This window comes from Paralichthys olivaceus, chromosome 11 (genome assembly GCF_024713975.1).
Source record: "Paralichthys olivaceus isolate ysfri-2021 chromosome 11, ASM2471397v2, whole genome shotgun sequence".
Lineage (NCBI taxonomy): Eukaryota > Metazoa > Chordata > Actinopteri > Pleuronectiformes > Paralichthyidae > Paralichthys > Paralichthys olivaceus.
In genome coordinates, this window is record NC_091103.1 from 15073392 (window position 1) to 15099712 (window position 26321).

At 40.1% G+C, this 26321-nt stretch overlaps 1 protein-coding gene across 3 annotated transcripts in view; it reads right to left on the reverse strand.

Annotated features, from left to right (window-relative positions):
* The window catches only part of grik4 (glutamate receptor, ionotropic, kainate 4), a 300819-nt gene that overhangs the window by 136162 nt on the left and 138336 nt on the right, over positions 1 to 26321 (reverse strand). For all 3 annotated transcript variants that reach the window (XM_069534505.1, XM_020087982.2, XM_069534506.1), the window contains exons 4-5: positions 8674 to 8838; positions 5594 to 5691 (exon numbers count right to left, since the gene is read on the reverse strand). In XM_069534505.1, the coding sequence (XP_069390606.1) occupies positions 5594 to 5691; positions 8674 to 8838 (263 nt within the window). The remainder of the gene's footprint in view (positions 1 to 5593; positions 5692 to 8673; positions 8839 to 26321) is intronic.

Below are 26321 nucleotides of genomic sequence, written 5' to 3' on the forward strand. Positions count from 1 at the left end.
ATTAAGTTAGTATTCAAGATACTACTACTGTAGTTTACTTGAATATTTATAATGTTCTATGCCTATGCCAACAGTATAATGTTACTTACAAATTTATGAGTAATCCAATGCTGTTGGTTATGAAGGTCTTACATGTTTTTTTAGTGGCATTTCCATGCAATGGAATTTTTAATGTGGAATGGAATATTTATATACAGTCATATTTATATACTGTAGTCATTTGAGTAATTCCTCCTCTGCAGTTAAAATGAATGAAACTCAATCTATGTCTCTTCTCTTAACCTTTTGAACATTGTAGTTTTGAGCAGGGGTTTGTTTTAATCTGTTGTCATATTTCAAATTTAGAAGATTTACATGATGTTATAGTGGAAATAGCTTGTAGCTCAAAATACCAGAGTATCGGAAAAATTCAACTTCTGTAAGACTTAAAAATTAGTCATTCAGAATGGTGTCTGAAAACTCTTATCACAAACAGCAGCAGGAGAATTTCTGCTGACTTTGCCAGTGTTGTTGATCCCCTTTTTATTTGGACCTGAGGTGGTTGATGCTGACTTTGCTCTATGCTCCTGAAACGAGATGATGCTCAGGATGTGGAAGTTGCTAATCTATGAGGGTCAGATAAAGGGCTGCTCCCCTGAACTGGCGATCTCATACAAATGATGAAGGAGCGGAGTTAAAGCAAAGGATGATTTTTGATGGTAGACTGCATATGTAACATGGTTCTTCTGATGTGACTGCTGAATAGTGTAATATGTCCTGCCACAGTTGGAGAATGAACCACCATTTTTTCCATCTCTCATTATAACATACAACATCTATTATGCTGTTGCTTCATTGCAGCGGCATGCTTCACCTCACTCTCAGTTTAAATTCAAATTTAAGAATTTCATGTATTTGTAGATTAATATATCAATTTTTTTTTTTTTTTAATCAAATGTTGCTCTGAGTTCCATTAAGTTCTCCTGGAGGATCTGTTTCATCGACCAGTCATCTTGGTCTGTTGTCCCCTGTGCACAAGTATAGATGCTCACAATGGTGTATAGGCCATTTGCACAGGCTACAGCAGAAAATCTGCATCAATCCTGTGCAAAAGTTTAAATCGGGCAATGGAGAGGAGGAGGAGAGGGATAGAGAGAGAGCACTCATTATGTGTTCAGTGATGACTCTTTTTTTTTTAATATATATTCCAGTTTGTTGAATAAAACATCAGACCCTCCTTGAGATCCGGAGCCAGGGTGACCACGGAGGGTCACAAAGTGGTTTCACATCCTGCTGTTAATTTTATTATCATGACAAAGCATCGGCCTCTTCAGTTGGGAGAACGTTGGTTCCTTACTGGCCAATTTTAATTATGACACGTTAACAGAGGGGTGAGCGGGCCACTTGGCAGATCCTGAGAGTCTGAACCCACAGAGTTTATTCAAAACCCAACATAAATCTATGGGATTCAGAAAAAGGAACGTGAGAGAACAGTCACCAAGGGTCATATATGTTTATTGTATTTCATAGGTCATTTTTCCCCCTGGTAGTATAATAATTAAATACTACTGTAATATTACTGAATAATTAGGTATTAACCTAAATACTGAACTGGATTCAGACTACAATCGTGGTCAATGTCTGATGTATTTCTAAGTAAGTGTGAAAGGAGTAAAAGATTTGGATATGAGGACACCATTTTATAATCCTACCGTCCGTGACCCACATGGACATTTCTCTGAGCTTCAAAGTATTCTGGTCATCCAAATGAATACTACTCATACACAAGTACAATAGAAAGGGATGAATGGAGATTACATTTTAAGACAGTGCGGGGAATCTGTGAATCATGTGGACCAGTACTGAATCCTTTTGAGTATTTCAAGACTACACTGTAAGTATCTGTTAACTCAAAAATGTCATTTCTCACTTCATCTTTCGTATTCACACAGTGGTATTATCACAGTCAGTCTTTAAAAGCATTCCGGCCTGCCAGTCAATGTCAGCAGAGATTTTTCACCAGCAGGGAGTCCTTGTCCTTCTACCACTGTAACAGGCTGATGTCTCATTAGAAAGACGGCTGTGCTGAACCAGAGGACATTAAAGAGATGGTAATGGGATGTCTTTTAATATGGGCTGTCCTTTAATAGTCATGCTGATCAAATTCATACGGTTAAAAAGACTGTTTCCCTGTGGACCAAATCCAATTATGGCAGCAAGCACACCAGAATACACTAGTGGAAGCCAAGTGATTGATGGAGTGAAAGAAAGCTGACATGTAGTTTTTTGAAAATCTGAAGGTAGCATACATGTGTGTTATTCATATTTTCAACCGTTTTCTACAAATGGAGCAAAAACTAAAAAACGTGGATGAGGGAAGCACTGCATGACTCCGGCTGATCCGACAGGTGCTCTTTAGTGAGGCTCGTAGAAGTACAAAAGAACCCAGGAGTCTTGGGTAGTGAATAATGCAGACAGCTGTGGTAAAAAAATACGTGGGCACTCTGTCTCCAAGTGAATATTTATTTTATATTCTTTGTTTATCGATCCTCTGCCTCATCAGGGTTAAAAAAAAGTATAAATGTTAGTAAATGCAGCAAAGCACTGCATTAAAGCTGTCATTGTTAAAATTACGGACACAAGTGTACATTTCTTTTCTTATCTATAATTGATTGTGATGTAGTTTTGTCTAATTCAAAGGTTCTCTGGCTCATCAGACAACAAAACACAAAATTTCAAGTCAAATAATTCCACCTGGGACTTTTATATTACATAAAGCTCTACTCATATCAGACATTATGGCTGTTAACTAGTTTTATCCCAATAATAACAATAATGAAATTTTTTTTACATCATATCCATGTTTGAAGGAGAATATTCAAAAGTCACAGAGATCCTTAGAAAGCAATGAAAAAGCAGGTATAGCAGTAAGAGTAAGGGCTAAGCAAAAAATGCAGCATAATCAAACTAAATCAAATTAAACAAAAAGACAAAAGTAAAAAGATGAGCATAAGTAGAAATAAATCTGCAATATAGATCACCGGGTTTAATCATGTGTCTCTGTGTTAAGCCCCCCTCCCCACCCACAATATCATATCATCTTTAAATTTTCTCTTCCTGTATAACAGTTCCCACTGTTTGATGACTCATCCTGCACTCAGGGCCATTTACTAATTTTAGTTCCAATGATAATGCTTTCTGGAGGTTTTAACTCCCTCCCTGTGACCTCTGCCAGTTACGACCTGCGCAGAGGGACCTAATCTCTCTGATTCATCATTTAAATCCACAGGCGTAGGTGTTGCAGAGAGGTCTGTTGTCATGACTTAACATCTCGAGCTGATGGCTACTGTGAACTCATGGGTGGGGGCGTGACCATGACGCACATTCCCCACTGTTTGCTCCTGTGAATCCAGCACGCTCTCATGTGCACCCTGAACGACAGATGAGCAGAGGGGACCTGCTGAGGAGTACATGCTTACAAGTTGTGTTATGCTGAGTTCTGTCTGCCAAGGTTTTTCGACAGTTTACTGACCCAATGATTCAGTGGGATTTTACACTATATGTCAGTTCAACTGTGACAGACAGGTCAAAGTGCCTGGTGAGAAAGACAGAGAGAGAGAGAGAGCCAGAGAAGCCATTGAAAATTGGCTAAGGAGTTCACCTACAGTTTGCCTTTCTCGCATGCACAACACAGCAGGAGGTTCAGACTCGAAATCAAATCCTCCACATTATTCAGGCGAGAGGTGGAGCAGCCGGGTGCAGCAGGAGGAGGCAGGAAGTGATTTTCTTGACAGCACAATGACACCGGTGTTGGCTCTTATCACCACAAACTCTCTTGACATTTTTGTCGATTTCTTCCATGTGTGTGTCACCTCTTTCTCACTGGAGATATTTGTTTTCTTTTTTCATTTTAACGTCTGACTTTCCAAAGACTTTATAGTTTTCTTTTAGGACACGATGGAGAAAATGTAGTTTGTAGGTCTTCTGCACAATTTAATTTACCAACTACCAGTTACGGACATAAATTCAGTTGCGCACATTAGCATCACCAAGGGTTTTGCCTTGTAATCAATGATACAGGTCGAACTTGAGGGTACACTGAGGCTAAATCTGGCTTCTGGTTTGTATGGCAGTACTATGAAAGCCATATGGCCACTCAGTAGATCACACATCATTACCTCTATGCCTTTTTAAAATTAAACACTGTCCCCTTTTACAACATGAAGAACATCCCTTGTATGTTCTACCCTTTATATACAGTCTATGGTTCTACCGCACTAATTAATGCCTAACACCAGTTGATGTTAGCAGATGTCAGTGACCACCAGTGGATGTCGGGGAAGCGAGGTGGAGAAAGTCCGCCGAGACTGTGGACATGTGCGTTCACACATGCACCTCCTACAGAGAAAATACGGAGGATCTGCAGAGTTCAGTGCATGTCTGGAAACAGCTAGAGTGAGAGAGCGAAAGAGAGAAAGATAGGGTGAAAGAGAGAGGGAGATAGAGAGAGAAAGAGAGGGGAGAGATAGAGAGAGAGGGAGAGCATGCGGCAGTGGTGCAAGGAGAGGCTGAGCATTGATGTGTTGAGAATGGCTTTAGACACAATCTACACCACAAGACTCTAAGTTGGAATAAGACCGGGGTAACCTGCCACAGAACACACGCCTTTGCATTCATGTCCACTTTGCAAATGTTATGTGCACTGTGTGTATTTGCTAGTTCTTTCATTTGAAACTTCATGCCCCCCTGCAGTAATTGCCAGTCAACATCTGACCAATGATCGGTCACCTCTGTGGGGCACAAGCTGCTCGAACATGTTTTGTTCAGGAGAGAGAGATAGTGACTAAGGTGGATATGTTGAAGTGAAAATGCAAAACAGTGTTGACATATAAACTTACAAGAGAGGAGAGAAGCTCAGTCTCTCTCTAGATTTGGACTGAAGATTTCATTAATTTCCAGTGGCATTACCATTCATTGTCTGCACTCTGCTTTCACCTCTGTTAACAGACTCAAGGGTCTGGCAGCTACTTTCTGTATTCAGGTAGTAATTAGATTTTTGGGAAACAGCTTTTGCTAAAACATCTTTCATGACCTATTTGATATTCAGCCATATTAAATACTATGTACTGTGTTCATATTGATAAAAGCTTGATGAGTTAAAGAGCATTTTGCATGTTGTACATGTTGTGCATGGGTTTAGATGTTCCACTAAGAAGAAACCTTCATGCAACAAAGCAGCAGCCAAGGAAAACAGCATTAACAGTCAGGGAAATCTTCAGAAGAGGACTGGGTTGACCAGGTGCACCAATACAAACAAAACTTTGTTTTCGGTGGCCATCGGTGAGCCAAAGAGCTCTAAGCTAATGAGGTGAATAGAGGAAATAAAATCTCCAGCGGAGCTTTGATTTGAATGCGACTGGAATGGACACCATTGAGGTATTTCATCATTTTCACAAACAAGCAGGATTTCATTCCCCCTCAGTCTCCCACAAAATAAACCCACATAGCTGCTAATGAGCATCATTGTTTCAAGCTCTGTGTTACTGGTGTTGTGTGAGTGGGCTGCTGAACCTGGGCCTGCAGGCACATAGGCCAGTTGGGTGCATAAACTCACCTCCTTCTCTCCACAGATATTGCTGATGATGGAGTTGGAGGCCGGACTGGCTGAGGGGCCGAGCACTGCCACTACCCCTTTAGACATGATCTGGCACACTGAGAGGAACAGAGGGGGTGGGTGGGTGGGTGGGGGATGAAGGGGTGGGAGGGGAATAGAGACAGGAAGAGACAAAGCAAGTCAATCGGTGCTAAAGAGGAATGTAAAGTGCAGGATTTCTTGAAGAATCTGAGGCAAGCCATTTAAAAACAGGCCTCTTCAGATGTTAATGGATGCACATGCTGACTACCTCAGCGTCTTAACAGTTCGCAGCCTGAGCAAGCACTTCTATTGTCTCAAGGGAAGCTGATCCTACATGTGTTGGTGAAATGTCTACAAGGCCGAATGCATTTGTCCACACTTGATATGCAAAGCGTGATGCACATACAAATTCAATCCTACAGCGTCTGTCCCTGAGAGTTTAATAGTTTGTGGGAGGAACTCAGAATCTTATGACCGACAGTGAGAGCGGCCAAAAACAGTGACATGCAGTAATATCTGTTGGATTATAATATTAAATCTCCTATTTGAACATTTGCACAGAAACGACATAACATTCAGAAAAGTGACACACAAATGTTTTCCAGATTCTAAATTTACAATAAAAACTATTCTTAGACAGAAACATTTTAGAGGATGAGAGTTCATTGTACACAGGCCATATGCTTTACCCTCTTATACAGGAAAACCAAATGTCATTTCTTGTGGTTTTATAATCCTTAGCTTCTAATTAAACCACCACAGTCAATGATGTGAGTCAGACGCACATATTTACTGGGGAGAATGCAGAGCAGTAATCAGCTCTGTATGGGAAAGTGGGAATGGGGAACTGTTTTCTGACCGACGCCATGAATCCAGAGACAGTGAATCCAATAATTAATAAGTCATTCATAGTCACCCATGGAGGCAGTAAGACATGAACACACAGACACTTTACACAAACACACACATACACATGTATGCACACATTTCTATAGACACACACCAATGCACACTTGCCTGCACAGGTTCACCAAAGCCACATGATTTGACTGCCAGTAAACATGCTCCTTGTCCTTTTGACACGTTTGCTCTTTTTATGGTAGCTGGCATTGTGTGTGTGTGTGTGTGTGACTACATTACATACATATATGTATATGCATTCATCCATACATATTCGCTCTCTTGTAAACGTTCTCCCTCTTCACCACAGTTTATGTTTTTTCCCCAGACATTGGCATCAGTGTTAAGGCGTCTATTAGTGAGTTGTCAGAAATTAACTGTGCTGCTCACTGCAGGGAAATTATGGTGAGAAGGTCACTAGGTCGAGTGAAGTCAATTTTCCCATCTTGACATTGATTCTCCCTGATCAATACGAGCTATTGAACCTTGGAATGATTACAGCTGTAATGAGTTAGACCTGAGAAATACTTGACAAGTTTGCTGGTTACAAGATGAAGAAAAGATGCAGACAGACAGAAGAATAAACATGACAGTAGACATTTAAACAAGATACACAACTTGCACGTATACACACAATAGACTACAATGGATAGAATTGGAGCTAAAATGTCCCAGATATGAATGCAGCCATGTTGTGTGCACTGAGACAGAGTCTACACGGGGGTGATTGGGTGGTGGAGCTGCAGTAGCTATATCCTGTTGATACATGTGTTTGACCAATAGTGAGTCAGACTCAGCTGTCAATCATGACATTTGACCCCATTTTTAAAGCATCAAGTAGGTAATTAAAATCAAAATTAGCGGAAAAAGTTGCAGCAGATCATTCATCTGTGTACACTTTGACTTTTTTTCAACATATGCAATCAACATCTTCCATCTGCAGGTTGGGCTACTAAAAAACTTCCAGTTTTCTTTTAGATCCTATTGAATTAAAATGATTTGGATTCAAGCAATCTTTGTTTCCTCAGATGCACAAAAAGGAAACCAGTTATATATGCTGCATGGATTTAAATGCAGCAGATTAACTTCGACAGAAGTCCTTTCATACGTTATTTTCTACCTTCAAAAAGCAGCAGCCAATCTAGTGATGCATGCATTTAGGAGCAATATACTACACAGTTGTAGTTGTTTGAAAAGTGGGGGTGGGACTTTTCTGGTCAGGTACTGCTCCCTCTGTGATATTTTATCTAACTGCTTCCACTGATCCATCCCTAATCCAATACCTGCCTCTAATTACAAACACACACACACACACACACACACACACACACACACACACAGCTTAATATAGCTTAATATACACACACAATCCAGCATACATACCCACGAACACACTCAGAAACATGGAAGGGTCTGTGGTAAACCAGGCAGAGAAGGTAATAGAGTTTCCCCTTGTTGTGGTAAGTGAAGCGGTGTTTCCATGGATTTAGCGATGCCACGGCAGCTCTTTGGTTTGTGAAAGTGGAAATTTGTCATATTGAAAATCCATTCTCACACTTCTTGTCATAGCTGTTTGTAGAGGTAGTTTTGGACAGACACAGGCTGTGATGTGTTGATTTTGGATTGTTTTTATTAAAATAATCAATAGCTTTGATAAAATTGATAAAAAAAAATCTAGATATTTAAGCTAGTTGAGTCAATATCAGTGATATATTTGCGAGATAAATTACTGGAAGTTCCATAATGGGTGTGTTTTAATGTCACTACACAGCAAATGTGTTGCTGTGCCATGAGAAGTTGCTCCTGTATAAAAACCAAGAAAACAGACATGAAAACACCTTTTGATTCCTGTAGCTTTCAAGAAATCACAGCTCCTTTTGTGTTTGTACAATACACCAGTCTGCCATCCGTTTTTGTAACCACGGAGACGTATCTCTGCACAAGGGGGGATGAGTGTGTGAAAGATGGAGGGACGAAGTAGACAGTAGCTCTGAGTGACAGACAAGTTTTACTGGTGTGATTCCTGAATTATCCAGCGGCGCCTCATATTTAATATGTTCTCCATGTTTTTCTCTGACTCAACACGCCACCATACATAACACCCAAACTCTTTTTTTCCCCACCAACAAATGGGCATGTCCCCTCCCTGTGTTACTTACTTGTTTCCCCCATCTCATATTCACTGTCTCTCAGCAGTTCAAAGATGTCCACCTCCAACTTGCCAGTGGTGGATCGGTTTGTGTTCCTGTTGATGCTGTCTTTGGCCAGCGTGATGGCTAAACGCTCTCCTCTGCTGCACTCCATAGGGTCATCAAGGATGGCAGCTGCAGTGAGGGAAAGGGAAAAAAGCGATAGTTTGTGATGGTGAGAATAGACACGAAAGGATAACTAAGTATCGGCAGTCTACAGACAGGCTGTTTTTTGGGGCCAGGGCTTCCCACGTGGCCAATGATCATTCAATCTGAAAATCTGTAAAGACAGGTCATGCATTTAAACTTTTTTAGATATAAAATAAAAGTTCACTCCACTGAAAGTTGCTCCCAAGGTGTATGGATTTATTAGCACCAATACTTGGGTGACATTTTGTGCACACTGCTCTCCATTAATCTAGAGTGCCTGCAGAGGCACAGTGTTGTTTTTAATAAAACCACACTTTGGAAGCAGCTTTTAGTGTGTGGAATACACTTTTCTTCTAAAAGGGTGAGTGCTATTTAATGTAAATATCTTATCTGTACAATAAAACCCTGAAAAGCTCTAAGGTTTAAAATATTGGTAAGATTTTAAAGATCACTACAAAAAATGAATCACAGTATATTGGTTAAGGCAGAAAAAACATGAAAAACATGTGCTGGCTGTTTTGTTTTCATAAAGGCACAGTAGAGACTCCAGTCACTGCTGCAGATTTTCAGAGATGCTACACTATTTAAAAATGTAATTAGTTTTCTAAAGGAGCATCAAATAATGACGAGACAACATGTTCAACAGAATTGATTCATTCTCATTCTGTATGCTGTAATGTATTGGATGTTTTGGAGCAATACAATTAGAATAACTGATGCCTGTCCTGTATATGGCATAACTCAGCCACTTACAAAGAAAATAAATGTAGGTAATGCAGTCATCTCATATTTTATGCAGAAAAAGGGAATATAATATCATCACAATAACTGAAGGGGATTAGTATTAAAAAGGCTGTTAATCATCTAATCATCAACTTTACAAGATGTCCCTGACGGCAACCTTGGTTTTCTTAAGGATTGCAAATGGTTCTATTCAAGAGTATATTTGATATGAGTAACATTTTCAATTTATTCTATGATCTTTAACAGCAGATGTCACTTTGTCATCATGGCTGATAAAAAAAAAACACCAATTTTTATAATTTTATATAAAGGTTATGAACATATTTAAATAGAGGCGGACAAAGTAACATGAACCTTTTTCAACACAACACAATGCTGTTCAACAAAATGAAAGCACAGTTGAATCAACACCTCTTTAACACAAATACTGAATCATCACCTTTAAGACTGGTAAATAAGACTGGATTTGTCCAAATAAATGAATAACTAAAAATAGATATGTCCATTTCCCATACAGTAACATGGAGTAGGCTGGGTTTGAGAACTTTACTGCAGCCAGCCACCAGGGGGCAATCAAGGCACTTTGGCTTCGCTGTTGGGGAGCTGTCACGTTGTCCATCTATTTATATACACAGTCTGTGTTTAACTCTAAACTGCACCAAAGCTCGTCTTAACCACAGGAAATATAATTATTTTAACAGAAATAACCTCTTTATCGATACGTTTACACTCAAGGTAGAAAGGGAAAAATACAAAATGAGCAACAGGTGTCTGAAAGCAGGCTTTGAAATGACTGTAATTATGCTGGGTTGGCACAGCTTCTAAAAGTTAAAGAGATTACATTTAAAGCTCAAGTAGAGACGGGATAAAAGTAACCTACTCGGAAAAGTGTGAAATTCATAAGGTGTTTAAAAAAAGAATTCAGTACAACTTGCAAAGGTAAATGTACTGTAGACTATCCATCAGAAGGAGAAAAAAAGGCGGCAGGATGAGTGTTGTAGTCCGGAGCCTAATCATAACAGAATTCGGTGAACAGAGCTGCACACAGAGCTGGAACATGTTTGAAGTGACCTTTTCTTTGCTGATAACACAGTTGAATAAACAACAACTGCATTTGACTTGCAAAGATGAGACGTATCCACTCATCTGATATCATCGTGGGGCTGAGTCACAGCAGGCCAATATCTACAACCAATAAGCATGCTCTGCTAAGAAGCAAAGAGTCATCCAAGGTTGTACTCATCTCTACAACTTAATATGATCAGTGGTATAATACTTGAATAGTTCAATAAAATCTAAGGCACCGATCAATTAAAATTTCTCTGCAATGAACTCAAGTTGCACTTTATGTGTCGTGTTAAAAGTGAGTGTTCAAGGTAAGCTTTTAAAATACTGCTGTTTATGGCTTTATTGTGTAGAATAGTCATCTTACATCTAACTACCATAATGGCCTTAGCATTCACTACAGTCATCTTTAAGCACGGTCTTCTACGACACAAAAATATTCATCACTCAGCTCTCAGGACTTATGTCCGTCTGATGATTGACACTTCAGATCAATTTGAAATGGATTTCAACATGATTTCTTGACAAGTTCATGAATAAAGTTCTCACGCTAACATCCAAACATAGCAGTGTAACATCACTGGACTTTAAAGCTGCTACAATTGATTTCAATAATGGCGCAAACGGCTGCATGTATGTGAAAGGGGTCGCTCGTAGTGTCCCTCAGCTCTATGGAACACTTAAGTGTCTTTCAGCTCATCATTTTGGTTTTAAGGCTGACAACTTTACTGTTTCAGTTCACTCTCACTGTTCTTATCGGCAGTTTAATCTCCACCATTAGTCTGTCAAAAGGATTACTCAAAAAGTACAAAGCTGATTTCTATTAATTATTTATGGAGGGGTGGAAGATGACCCAAGGAAGAACCCATTAGATTTTGGAAATAAACAGCCTGATCCTGATACAAGTTCCCATCTAGTTTTTGAAAAGTCATATCCTTTTAGCTATTTGTCCTAAAATCTCTACAATATGCTACCTATCAACACCACATGGCAGAGAGACAAATTTGACCAGCTGTTGAACAAAGTAAGATATTTCCCTCATGATTTGTTTAAGACCAAAAGCTGAGAAAAACTGAAATGAATTTAGGTTTTCCCTTGGCCAGGATCACACCTAATTTAAACAATGAACCACTGTCCAATTCCCTGCAAACATGTTTGCCATAAAAACTTGAAAAAGGTGATAATAACAATGTTGTTTGTTGCCCAAAGTGGCCAAACAAATCTGTTATATAAAAGAATTAAATAAATAATAAGATAAAAATGGCATTTCTCAAGGAGATAAATAGAGGTCAGGTGAATAGTTTTCAGTTTGCCAAGTTGTAGCACATCATTAATATTCACTAATAATAAGAACAACTGAGAGTATCTGGTATGTCAGGGGTTAGATGGTGGAAAACATCCTCAGTGAATTTGTGCATGATTCTGTATAAATTTGCAAATGTAATGCATTACAATGTGATGGAAAACATACCTCATGAGTTATTAAAATGTTTACTATGATATCTGCCTTCCCTTCTGTCTCTACTGTAACTTTTGGCCTCACTCTTGACATCTTCTGTGTTTGTGTGTTGTTTTTCTTCTCTTTGCCACAATGTTTTATAGTCTGTTTCTGACATTTATTTGATCAGTGACAACTTTTCTTTACAAGAAAAAAGTGGGTAAATACCTTCTTTCCTCAAGGCCTCAAAAAAGAAAGAACATCCATATATGCAGTGAAGTTAAATACCTAATTATAGAGTGCAAATCTAGCAACACAGATATGAACCTACATCAGTGAAATAAACGTATATTTCTGAAATGTCTTGGTCTCACAGGAGATTGACTGTTAGGAGTGGTCAATACATGACAGCAGGCAAACAAGCACTGCTGTTTCCACGCAGGCAAAACATGAGCTCAGCCTTGATCCATTGGAACAAATCAATGAGTAGCCTGGAGGTATGCCGAGGCTCAGTGGAAAGTAAGTATAAAGTGAGAATTCCTGTAAAATAAAGGCACTAAAGGCACAGGGAACTGATCTCATGAGGTCTTTGAGCATCTCTCACATGTGATCCTTTCTGCTAACCCCTGGCTTACTTTAATCATAACACCCCAGGAACATTAAAGATCAACAGCACCGAACCATTTTACACAAACCGTATAAACTCTGTAAGCCTTGTCATTCTCAATAATAGTTCTGTCTATTAGATTGAGAGCCCTTATTACATGGAGCAATGCAATTGTGTCGCCTTTGTGACACGAGCAACAACTATGCATCTCTTGTTTAAGATGTGCGCACACGCACACACGCACACACACACACACACACACACACACACACACACACACACACACACACACACACACACACACACACACACACACACACACACACACACACACACACAGAGAGCGCTATCAAGAATTTCTGTCACTGGCATTTAGAATCTGGAGTTATCCATCCCGAACATGAGATTTAAAGTAAGGCAGCAACACATTTACAATTTAAAAACTTGAATATGTGTAGCTTTCTATCCCTTTCTCCGCTTGTTCTTTCTAAACAGACAAACACAGAATGGCACAGCTCTGTGAAGTGTGTTTTTTAATGGAATTGAGGAGCTGCTACTAAATGTAAACCACAATCAAGACATATGGACCTCAACCTCAGATGTCAAGCAGTTTGAAATCAGTAACAGAGCCTTTGTAGTACAATAGGAAGGTCAAAACAGGCAGGCACTGCCTCAGGAGCTGAGGTATGTAACGTCAGCATTTAGAAGTTTGGTGTGTCCCTTGCAACCAAGGGTAAAAAACTCATTATCTATAGATCTACTGGCTTCTCTATTAACTCAATGGCTGTATCCACCTTTCCCTCCGACCATGAGTTGGATGCAGATCAAATGTACACGCTCTATATCTACTGTATGAGGTAATTAATGGTAAAGTACTTTTAAAATTGCGGGCTTTGATCGAGAAAAAATACATTATCAGATCGGGAGGGGGGTATTCAGAGGGACTTGGCCCTTGATCAAATAAATGCCTTTAGAGAATATAAATACTGCATATTGTAACGTGGCTGTCATTTGAATTGTACATCAATGGAGCCTATTGCCAGGCTGTGCTGCCAATAGCTGTTATTACGTTGAGTGACTGTTCCTGTGGCCACATATAAATGAGAAGCTAGAATTAATTCAGAGCGAGAAGTGAATACAATCATGCAAACCATACTTACTTTCAGAGAACTGTTTCAAAAAGGAAGTAATACGTTACAATGTAGCCGTTCTCTATTTACTATTTAGAGTATTTTTAAGAATCAAACATTTCAAATCTACATTTCAAGTCAAAATTAAAGTGTAACGTACAACAACTGAGAGGAGCCAAATCAGGCTGCAGAAGAGAAGAAGCCACATGGTTTGTGGCAGCTGGAGGAGAGAGCTCCACATTCAGAGAGGAGCCACTATCAGCTCCCAGTCTGTGGTTTAAACGTTCACAATCACTGAGCGGGGGTCAGGGGATGCATTCACACCGGGGCAGGATCTAACTGGGCAATAAAATTATGCAGCCATGGTTAAGATTAGTATTACCTTGGCAAAGATAAAAAATCACATCTGCTTTAATTAATCAGCGATTTAACTCACCATCCCATCCTGCGACCATGGTGAATGTATGTGTATAATAGAGGTGGATCATTCTGCTGAGACGTCTACAGTATGTATTCCTGTTGCAACTGGTTCTATTTTGCATTGAGAAGGATGTTGCAGAGAAGTCAGATTCAGATCTTTGTGGTGGGGTTAGGGTTATTTAAGAGTCACCTTCAGTAGGCATGTGCATCAACTTACAACTGATTGTTATAACTAACTGTACAGACTTCTGTGTTGCCTATCAATGTACCACTTTGTCTGAAACTGTCTTTGGCAGCCAGGACCACAGTAATTACCCCTTCTACACACTTACTAACAGAAACATCTCAACTTAAAGGTTCAGTTTGTAGAATTTAGTGACATCTAGTGGTAAAATTGCATGTTGCAGCTGAATACCCCTCACCTCACCCTCCCCTATCAAACATGTAAGCGAACCTGTGGGAGACTTCAGTTGTTGTAAAAACTCAAAAGGTGTTTAGTTTGTCCAGTCTGGACTAATGTAAAAAACATGGTGGCCTCTGTAGAGAGGACCCCCTCCATGTAAATATAAAGTATTTAAATATAAAGTACTTATTCTGGGGTAAAGAAAACAACAATTCGTACAATATTGATCAAACACACTACTGAAAACATCATGAGGATTATTTTATATTCAATTTGTGCCAATAGATCTGTTTCACCTAAATCTTACACACTGAACCTTTAATACAGCCTCAACAGGAGGATGAAAATAGGTAAAAGTTATACTGGGATTGGCATTGTGGTGTCTGGAGTGCCATGTGTTGTCTTTCTCTCTGACGGAAGTCGGTTTATGGGTCTGAGGTCCACAGGCCCTGAGAATCCAGAAGTCCATATGCTGTGAGTGTGGGCATCAGGTCAATAGGTCAAGGCCCAGATGTGTTTCATCAGGTTTTACGACAACAGCTCTCTCTATATAAATGGGGAGTTGGCGCTGTTAGGGAGAAGAGATTCACATCAGCTCCGAATCTCTCCAGGCAGACTGCAGTGCTTGAATTAATGCTGAACTTCTTGTAATAAACCTTTTATACAAGCAAGACAGTGTCAGCAGAGATTCCTTCATCATCTTCACATCATCGCCACTCAATAAACAGCATCTACACGTTTGACATGTTTCAAGTCATAAGTGTAATTACAGCACACACAGAGGATTTTTGGCAGTCACTAAGACTGAGTATTTGTTTTATTAAAATGTATTTATCAGCCACTTGTTCTTTGCTTTCATAAGGTGGAAAGAGACCTCCATGTTTCCATTTTTTGTCTCTTTGCTCGGCTCCTTCTTTCAAATATAATGTTTCGCTATTTAAATCTTAATTAAGTGTACATCTGCACTTCTCAAATTAAGTACATACAGACACATGTGGCCCTTCAAATCATTTTTCAAAGATGGTACAACTCTTAACAGCCCATAAACACAAGCCCCTGATGCACTAAGTGGCTTTGTGTCATTTTAACACCGTGTTAGTTTCCTTGTTGTAGATCATCTTCTACTCTAGGAAAAATAATTACAATGTAAACTAACTTAAAAGTTAAAATCAGTAAAGTACAAATGTTCAAAAAAATGCCATCTTTATTTTGACACTATAAATAATGTGTTGCTCATCTGTAAACCGATTGTTCACTTGACAAAGTGCCTGCAAAGATATTTATTAATTTGAAGACTAATACTCTGCTTTACAAACTAATCACCTGCAGTCCTCTTTTTTTAGTGAGCTGCATATTGGGGCTTTACATAATTCATTGCAAACATTCCTCTCCCTCACATTCTGACATCGACTCCTGCTTCAGCAACTTAATTGGCGGTCTGCTTGTTTTGTAGGAGCTGCAGATTAGTCCAGGCTATCATGTGTTCAGGAGGGATCAGATCAGGGCCAACACAGAAACAGAGCTGCGTACTAATGCAGGTTTGAAAAGGGTTTAATGACAACTTCAACTCAGCAGCCACTACGGACCAGGCCATGCACCGCAATGCCTTTTGAGCACAAGGAATAACAAAGCAGTTAATTAGCTAATCAAACTCTGCTTTGGGACACTGACTCATATCTTAGACACTCTCTTTATCACTGTTACTGCAGTCCTTTATGCCTTTATTACACTAACTCTAAATATAGCTTTGACATACTTTATTTATGAATTGCTAGAAATTTCTACCCTAAACCTTATACATTTATTCGATGTGATCCGATCTGATTTAAATGGGTCTGTGCATTTCGCCCTTTTTTCAAAGAGTGAGGCCAAAGGTGCTGATGATGGTTACTAAAAGGGAAAGTTGTATTTTTAAAATGTTCCACCGATGGCACAGACTTAATGTCAAGGTTATGTCAGGAGATTCTACTTCATATATTTTTCACTAAAAGGTCACTTTCATCAGAGCGGGTTGCAAATGCAGACACACACACGCTTTCGCTATCTCTCTGTCTTTTAAAGTCTGCTGCTAAAAATCACGAAATTTGAAATCTGCTCATTCAGAACCATTACGTTTCTTTTTTCTTACCCGTTTAAATAACACTTGGGAAAAAAACAACTAATCTGGTATTTTCAACATGATAGCTTTTCTCATTTCTTTGACGACTGGTTCGACATTCATTAGCGGAGACTCTCTGCAGCCATCATGCTCTTTTCAGTCAGATAGTCCATGTTTATCTGCAAGTGTATGAATGTGTGTTTGTACCTGTGTGCGCCTCAGTGCCCAGGCACTTGTGTATGCCGACAGATGAAAATGCTGTGTCTTGTGCTTGTCTAATAGCTGTTTTATTCACTTGAAGAGGCATGACTGCGAACTATACCACAGCCAATCTGTCTGCTTGTCTGACTGCATGGCAAATGGAATTGCTAGTTCCACACTTTAATCAATCTCATCCACAAGCCCTGTGGTGCAGTGCACTACCAAAAGGAAGCGGAGGTGCTATCTTACATAATTAGAAAAATCTCGCTCACGGAAGACCTGGCAACAAGAGACTGATTTCCTGGTGTCGCATAATATAATTATAGCCCACATAATGTGAGCGAGTGGACTGATGTGTTGAGTCTCATTAATCCAAGGCTGAGTGCCGTAGAAAAGTTTGACAGTCATTTCAATTATTGCATAGTTAGGCAGCGGTCCTTACATTTTCTGTTGTCACCCGTGGCCAGTGGGGAAATGGACAGAACCATAAATGTAGATATCAATTGGATGCAATTATGATGATTGGTGTTGAAATCACTATTTTGTGTTTAAAGGGAACGCTTTGATAGAGTCCCTGTGGGTCTGTGAATCAAATCACAATTATGCACTGCCTTTGCTTTCAAACTTCCTTATACAAAGAATACCTGACAACGGGTGAATGACAACACTGAGATAAAGAGACAATAATGAAAAAGCTGTAACGTCAGGCTTCTGGTTTTCTGACAGCATTTCCCATCAGACCACTCTTCACCACGTTTGGTGAGACAATGAGGACATCAGGGGAAAAAAGCTTCTGATGTTGCCCTCACAGTAGCCAAGTCAGAAAATTATCATATGATCAAACGCCAACAAAGGAAACCTTGTAATGATGACAGATAAAACATTACAGTAAATGGATTTTTAAGTATCATCCTATGACACGGATAAATGAGTATTTAAGCTTTTATCCATTGTAACTATATCCTCTCTGTCTATTTTTATTTGTCTCTAGAAGAAGATGGACAACGCATCTCCACCTTCTGCCACTATCCAGAAATGAAGTAAAAAATATCCAAATGCTGCCATTTTGCAGCCAGATTCTGTTAAGTAGTGATCGGGATGGAGGAGCGCTGGTGAGATCCTGCCCATACACATGCTCAACCAATCATGAGTCACTCTCAGCTGTCACTCATGAAGTTTCATCCCAGTTTTATAGTATCACATAACAAATTAAAACCAAACTTACCTGAAAAATTAAAACTTGTGTGATAAGAACTACCTAAAATGACGAAAACCATCTTAGAGGAAGGGTTTATGATCTGTACTGCAGCCAGCCACCAGGTGGCAATTGAGACCAAAACCAAGGTTATGTGTCTGAAGAAGAGCAAGGGGTGGGTGTGGATGAGAAATTGATGAGTGATGACTGCTTTTCAGTAGTGTGTCTCAGATCATTGCTGACTGTATGTTATATGCAAGAGTTACTGTGTCATGTATTCTCTTGTGTGCACTCTGCATGTCTTCATGCATGTGTTCACTGGTTGTTGCGTAAGCAAAGTGTTTTTTATACAGTGTATATTTATAATCTGAGTTTTGACGTGCGGCTCATTTCACTCAGGGGAAAATGAGCAGAGGGTCTCATCCAGCATGTCTGTGAGACTGCACTCATGGGGAATGGTGTTTTTACACTGTGTTTGTATTGTATGCATGTGTCTTGGGAATAATTGCTTATATAATGTTGCTCTAATGTCTGCCCCACTTCAACTTATTACCTGGCATCACTGCAGAGCCGTACAGCTTTTAAACAAAAGCTAGCCAAGTGTAAGTACACAATTCCCTGATGCAGTACCACAGGGGCTTTAGGAGCCGTAGAATCTGAGGTGAGGTTTATGCAGAATCACTCAGGAGCAGCAGTTGTGTTTTTACAGCTTCTCTTACACAACACAATATTCCACTCAAAGTCCAATTAAATCCAAGATCACAAAGTCAAAATAGCACTACAAAAAAGTAGTGATAATTCACTTCACGAGCAAAAAGATGCAAAGATGCTACGTTTGTATACAGCTTGGAGAAAAAAGGGAATATTTGGCAAACATTATATCTGGCACAAACACATAGTGACTGCAGCTGGTGGAAATGCTGCAGATGTTGACCTGAAGCACTAAAGAGCCAATGGATACACACAGAAAATGTCCTGCCTGCTATTGTTTATACATTAGCACAAAGAGTGGTGACAGTGGCTGCATGAGGACATTAGATATACTGAAAGCACAGAAGTTGTTTGCAGAAGAGTTCCACCTGTGGGACCTTGCCAGCATCTGCATGATAACAGGACGTCCACGAGGCACATAATGGAGTCGGTGGGGAAACTTTCAAAGGAGAGCTCAGATTGCGGAAAATGGATGTGGCACAATGAGAAAATGATGTTGCATAAGCACAGAAAACAAGCAATGTGAATGATTGGCTCTGCATTAACATGTTGGGCCATAACTTCATCCTCCTGTGTGCGTACTGAGCACTCTGTTTTTTTCTGATCACCCTTTCACTGACAGACTAATGCTGCTATATGCAAAGTTTGAAAGCGATTTATCAATGTAAAGCAGCTTGAACTTCTCTTTCAGCTGAGCGAAGAAGGACGCTTGAAATTCTGACGTCTTCATGCCGACTAATGGCCATCCATATTTGGTAAACTGTTGGCAAACATTTCAACTTTCAAAAAGAATGGGTTATTTCGGACAGCATGGTGATAATTAATGAGCAGTGGTTGTCATGGGGAGACAGCAGGGAGCATGATTCATTGGACCCAGAACACACTGACACAACGCAGGCTCATCTCCAGCAGTACAGGGGCATCTATTGCTTGAACCAGAAGTCTGGAGTTCATGAACTCAAGATTGATTTTTAGTAGCTACTGGCAGAGTGAGGAACATTTGTAACTTTAGCACATTCTGTTGTGTTAAATGAGAACAAAGACCGACACTCTCCACCTTTCAAGTCATTCAGCACAAATTTAAGGTTTATTAAATTAGATAGACTTCAGACTTCCAGTACTTTATATGTTTACTGACTGCCGGGGGACAGTGCACTTTAAACAAAACACTCTACCGCCTTACTTTGCATTCAGACAGCACTGCATCAAATACGTATATGCAAGGGGCTTAGATGGTGGGGGTATGCGGATGTGGGTACCAATGAGACTATGATATACAAGTGAGTAATAAAAGAGTGCTACAGCTTATTAGATGCCAAAACACTGCAGTTCATAATAATACGGACAAAAAATTCATAATTCTGGAAAAGGCTCAAAGTGGTAGATGTTTTACCTTCTTTTGCAACAATTACCAGGGAAATATAAAACTGATTCCCTCCCTGTTACAAAGTAATCTGGGAGGGATGTGCAATAGCATATATTTGAATGGCCATTGCAGCACTCAGCCACTTGACAGAGCATTGTGTCACAACAAAAGAAAGGCTTTCCTTTAGTAGACAACCCTGTATCTCAACTGTGCCAAGGCAGTGGCATCATTGAAATGAATGAGGGGTCTACACTTTGTCCACTCTGGTCTACTCTGACGTCAGTGCCATGTTCAGTATGCACTTTTACCTTAAAAGTGCAGGTGTGACGCAACTAAGTCGCAGATGCCAAATGGCAAAGGAAAGGCCCTTTTAAATGTATGATGACCTGATTGCTAGAGTTCACACATGATAAGAGGAGTGGGTCAGTGGTTTGACTCCCTTGGCTCCCTTTTATTGAATGTCATTCCCCAGGATTTAAGGGGAATTGGAAAAGGTAGCAGCGTGAGAAAAGCTACGACCAAAGAGGAGAAAGAACATTCATTGCTCCATGGAAGGATGAATCCCCCTGGGTCAAACAAGACGACAGAAATAGAAATATGCGTTGCGTGGTGTGCTGCCAGCCCCTGTCAAAGCTGGACACAACGGAGGGGATCATTCTTCAGAGGCTGTGGAGTCTCTTGAGGGCCACGACAACAGCCGGTAACACAGACAGACAGCACAGTCAAATCCTAAGCCCATCACTTTATAAATACTTGCACTGTCTGGAAACATAGATTGAAGTAATAAACGTGACAGAACATAAAAATTAACACAAGTTAAAGTTTTCTTTTAATCATTGGTCATTAAAAATTTGATGGAACCAATAAAACATTTCTAGGAGCAGTAGTTTTATAAGTCACGGACCAACAATGAGGCTGGAGGAAAAAACAAAAAAAAATGCTAACACTGAACCCTGACAGAGCTGGATGCAGCTGATAAACTGCAGTGAATTAGAATATTGTTTTGCTAATTAATAATCAAAAGATCGAAAACTATTTGTATTTGTGTGTGTGTGTGTGTTAATTAACCTTTAATGCCCTGTCCACACTAATACAGATATTTTGTGAAAAAAAACATTTTCATTAGGTTAGTGCATCTCATCTACATGTAATAGCGTTTAAAGTCATGAAGTCTGTGTGCACTTGTACACACACTCACACACACACACACACACACACACACACTCTCTCTCTCAAACATCCACATAGACCTTTGCTCTCTTCTCCTTTAAACCACGACCACCTTTAAAACCTAGTACCACAAGGAGAAAATAAAGTTAACGCAATGGGCCTTAAAAACTGAAAGGGACAGGAGGTAGAAATGTGGAAATGAATGCCAAAAGTTTAACTTCACTCAGCCTCTCTCAGTCTGAGTGAGTGAAAATGAATGATAGTTTGGACAGATCCTGAAAGAGTCAGAGTGACAGGACACGGGAGGAGGAAAGAGATTTAAAGTGAGAATTACAGACTGAGAGAAATAGAAAAAGAGAGGGAAAGAGACAGGTAGAGATGGTGACAGAGAGAAAACCCTGGGGAGACCTGTTGCACTGAGCAACGGACCAACAGATTGTGACAGAGGAAGACAGTGAGACAGCTGACATGCTGTTGGGAGTGTGATGTGTGTGGTAAACAGAAAATCTTGTTGATGTCGATGATGATGATGATGATGATAAAAAGAAGGAGGTGGATGATTATTATGATGAAAACAGTATTGCTGGGGCTCTCATAGTTGGCAGCCTGGAAGGCAGGCAACTGAATCTTGGGTGAATTCAAGCTCTCAGTGGGTGTCATTACCTGTCAGTCAGTGTTTCCCCCTCAACGGGCTTGGCCTACAGACAGAGCCACTGGCATGTAATTGTCTGGAAGGTCATGGGAGAGCAGCGGATGGTTTGATGAGAGGAAGAGGGGGAAAGGTTAAGAGACATGGAGGAAAGAACAGAGCAAAGTTGATGATGGAGAAAAAGAGGAAACTTTTCCTCTCACAAGATAGTGACAGGGAAACTGAACTAAATGTCACCTCCAGGGAAACTTTTAATAGGGACAGACATAACCATAAAGTAACACAGTGTCCTGTGGTTGTTTGTACTGTAATAGCATTTAACACCTGATGTAACCTCAGAGAGACACTTAAACAAACAGTCTGCTGACCATAAACAGCAACATGCGGCCTGAGACGAGCCTTTGGCATTTTTACATGGTCATTTAATCTGCAGTAAACTGACCTTTATTATTGAAGACAACATCTGACAGTGGATGACATGAGAACCTCTTTCAAAACAGTCTGATGGACAGAGTCAGATAAACCTCATTCAATCAAAGGTCAGTGCAGAGAGTTACCAGCCCTGAGCAATACTGATGCCTTTAAAGCTGTGTTAATTTCGTCAGCTACTTTTAGATTTAGTCTAAATCGTGGTCCATTAAGTTGGACGACATGACTCCCCCCCAAAAGTGAAGCCATTGTTTTAATCACCACCTGGCGGCTGGCCGAAGCATAGTTCATAAGTCCCTACTCAACCGTGTTAGTAGATTCGGATGAGGACCAAACTAAAAAGTCAAAGTGCATGACAAATAAAATTATCTAAAATATGGCTGTAGAACATTTTACCAGACTGATGTTTGTTCAAGTCTTTTTCTATTCTAGTAATTTGATGCTATAAAAACCTGGCAAAACATCACGATTGAGATGATTGGTAAGCACGTGTATTAAATTTACCTTACTACCACGGCTCCATCAACGGTTGAATGAACAGATTCCGAATGTGCAAGATGGCAGCTCTTGTATCCGAGATATTAAGGCTTCATTTATGGATAGTGGAAGAAGTGGAGTCACTTCATCCATCTTTATGTACAGTCTATGGTCCATCTTAGTGGAGTGTTAATATTTAAAAGAAGCCTAAATGCTTATTCAAAGTCTGAACTAAAGCTAGACTATATGTCTAGCGTTCAACTAAAGCTAGACTAAAAATGGCTGGAGTGTCAGTGAGGGTTTCAGAGTGAGGTTGGCTAAAGAAGGTAAAGAAAACGTTGAAAATAAAATCATATAACTTGCCAAAAGTGGTTTGAGAGTGGAGAGAGATGTTAGTCTATAGATAGAATGTAGAGATTTGCCGCATACAGCAACATATAACCTCAAGTGAATGAAAAGTTTCAAAGGGAAATAAAATGGCAATACTGTATCATTCCCCTGTTATCTGTTATCACCACAGAACTGTTTCCTGTGTCTGTGACAGCTTTTGATGTGACAGTCTGTGGAAGTAGACGGAATTTTAGCCGCCCCTAACGGGTTCAGAGCAACCAAAGATGGAGGAGAGGGCTACGCTCATCTTGTCTCTTTAGGGCAACGCTAGAGTATAATCCACCACATGAAAAGGACATTAGTAACCTTTCTTTCAATCACTCATCTCTCTCCTCCTCTTGCTCTACCTTCCTCTTCATTTTCTCTCTCACACACACACACACACACAGGCATGCAGTGGTATGGTCACACTATGAGTGATGGCCACTGCACATTAGGTATCGACTTTTTATCACCATTTCAACAGGGTAGGCAGGGACAGAGTGAAAGTCACGGCTCTGCGAGCGTACATCACTCGAAGAGACAAAAACCAAAGCTCCTTAGGCCCTTCAACACAATCAGCACTGATTTGTACTGGATATCCCCCAATACCAGCTCTCACAATCATTTCTCCAACCCCCGCCCTCTCTCTTGCTCTCCACTGCCTTTTACTTTCATACTTTTTGCTTCCTAACCATCTTGCTATTTTGCTAATATTGTCCAAACAACACATTATTAGGTAATGAAACGGAACGGAGGATAAAATTGGGTATGAAAAGAGGACAGATATTGTTCACAACATTTGAGGACTTTCAAATGGAAGATTTTGAAGAGGCCATTAGGTATGGGGATTATATAAAGCTTGAATCAAATTAACTAAATAAATGAAAAGTACATCTATTCTGCAAAATACAAGAAACATTTCAAAATACCTGAATAAGAAAACCCTTTTCAAACTCTGAGAAGTACAAGATTAGATTAAACATGGACTCAAAGACAGATACCGCTGAAGCTGTGTTTATCTCTGCGGTGAATGACTGGTGTGAAAACTTCAAACTGGGCTCCGGGTTAACTCGGCTATCCTCAGGAGATTTAATGCACTTTGGAGAAGACTACAAAGATAATAAGATGGAAGGGAGGAACATTAAGTTGTGTAGAGAGATGCTGCAGGGAGACGTCTGGAGGGAGGGAGAGCAAGACAAGTCATTTGTGATGTGTTGGGTTGTTGAGAAGGGGGCAGGATGTATCTGAGGGCATCCACAGTGATTGCAGCAAAGACTAACAAAGCACCATGGAGAACAACGGTGGACTCAGTGTCACGTACAGGGTGTTGGTCTGTGCCTCAGTACATATACATGTCGTCATCAACCTCCATCCCTCTCCTTCTACAGCTACAATACCCAACAGGTGTTGCATCAGCCCCTCTCGTGGTTTCTACTGCGGTGCTGCAGCTGAGGGCCACTTTATACCCGTACATAAACAGTGCAGGGACCCAGATGGCTATTGAGGCCCCTGGAGGCTAGTATCTAACACCACGGTAGCACCTCCTCATCGTTCACACATAGCTCCATAAATGAGGCCTGAATGTTAAAGAGGGATGTTATCATGCAGGCACTCGCTATAGATGTTTCCCTAGTGAACAGAAAAGGAGGGTTAACAATGTAACTGGTGGACCCCGAGGGATCTGCCAGGGTAAACACTGTGTGCTTAAGCCTGATTCAGTAAACACCCTCCAATTGCGAGTGGATCTTTGTATATTTATGTCCTGCTTCCTGCTCCAGTCTATACGAGCAAGAGGTAACAAGGACAATATGCTTTCGTCAATGGGGTTGTAAAAGGACCAGCGGAAGAAGTATCCACATGGGAGACCCTGCCGGAGCATGTATGCAGCTGATAAGGTGAGGAGTCCGGGGGACACGACAGGACACGACAGGACAGGAAACAGGAGAATGGGAGTGCAAGGTAATTCATGACGCTTCCCTGCAGGACTTCACTCTGTGTAATCTGAGGTAAGGCGGTAGGAGAAATACAAGAGGGACAATCATCCGATGACCCTGAGCAGCCAGGGAGACGGTGATGGAGACTTGTGAAGCAAAGAAAGGGGACAAGAAGCTACGCAAACACACACGTTTAGACACACACTGACACCTGGGGACCTGACAATTGATTCAGTGCAGAGCGAGTTAATAACCAGTCGGCTGCACAGTGAAAATGGCCAACCTATCTGCACACAGTTAATAGACTGCCACATTGCCCGAGAGTCCCAGCTGTATGTGTGTGTGGTTAATTGTTCCTGTGTTCATCTTCTCAACAGTGTCCTTGATATTCTGCAAAGAAAATGTTTTTCACAACCTGTACCTTGTTTTATTTATCCATCACAGCGCCTTTCATTCTAAAAAGAGTCAAAATATTAGAATTAAAGGATTTTGTTTGTACATCAAAATGGTTTTCTTATGCTTTGGATTTTCATTAAGCTTTAATTTTTGTAAATTGAATCACTGCACTGCTTTTTAGTGTTTTAAAGAAACAAATTACCCCGTTAGCACGTCTGTTAATCTGCCACAAATATTAAGAATGTAAATACCAAAACTGAAAGTGCAATCACACAGGTCACATTAGACTGCTTCATATTTTTATTCTTTTTATCTGTTGTGCATATCTATCAGGCAATAAGAACCAATTTCAACTGCTATCAAAGAACCAATGACCAGGTTCATGTTTTCTTTACCTTAACTATATCTAAATATTAAGGCTCCAACCTCCACTCTTTTTTTTCCATAACTGCCCTTTTTATTATCATTGCCTTTATCTTTTCTTTCCTCTAACCTTCAACTACAATATATTTTTAAAATTGGAGTTCTCTCATTACTATTCAATTATTTTCTTTTGTAAGTCTCCCTTCAATATGAAAATTTTCTCACGTAGATGCATATTACACTAAACACTTTGGAAATAATGTTGTAACTAGGCAACACAGAGGTTTGACTGAATGGAGA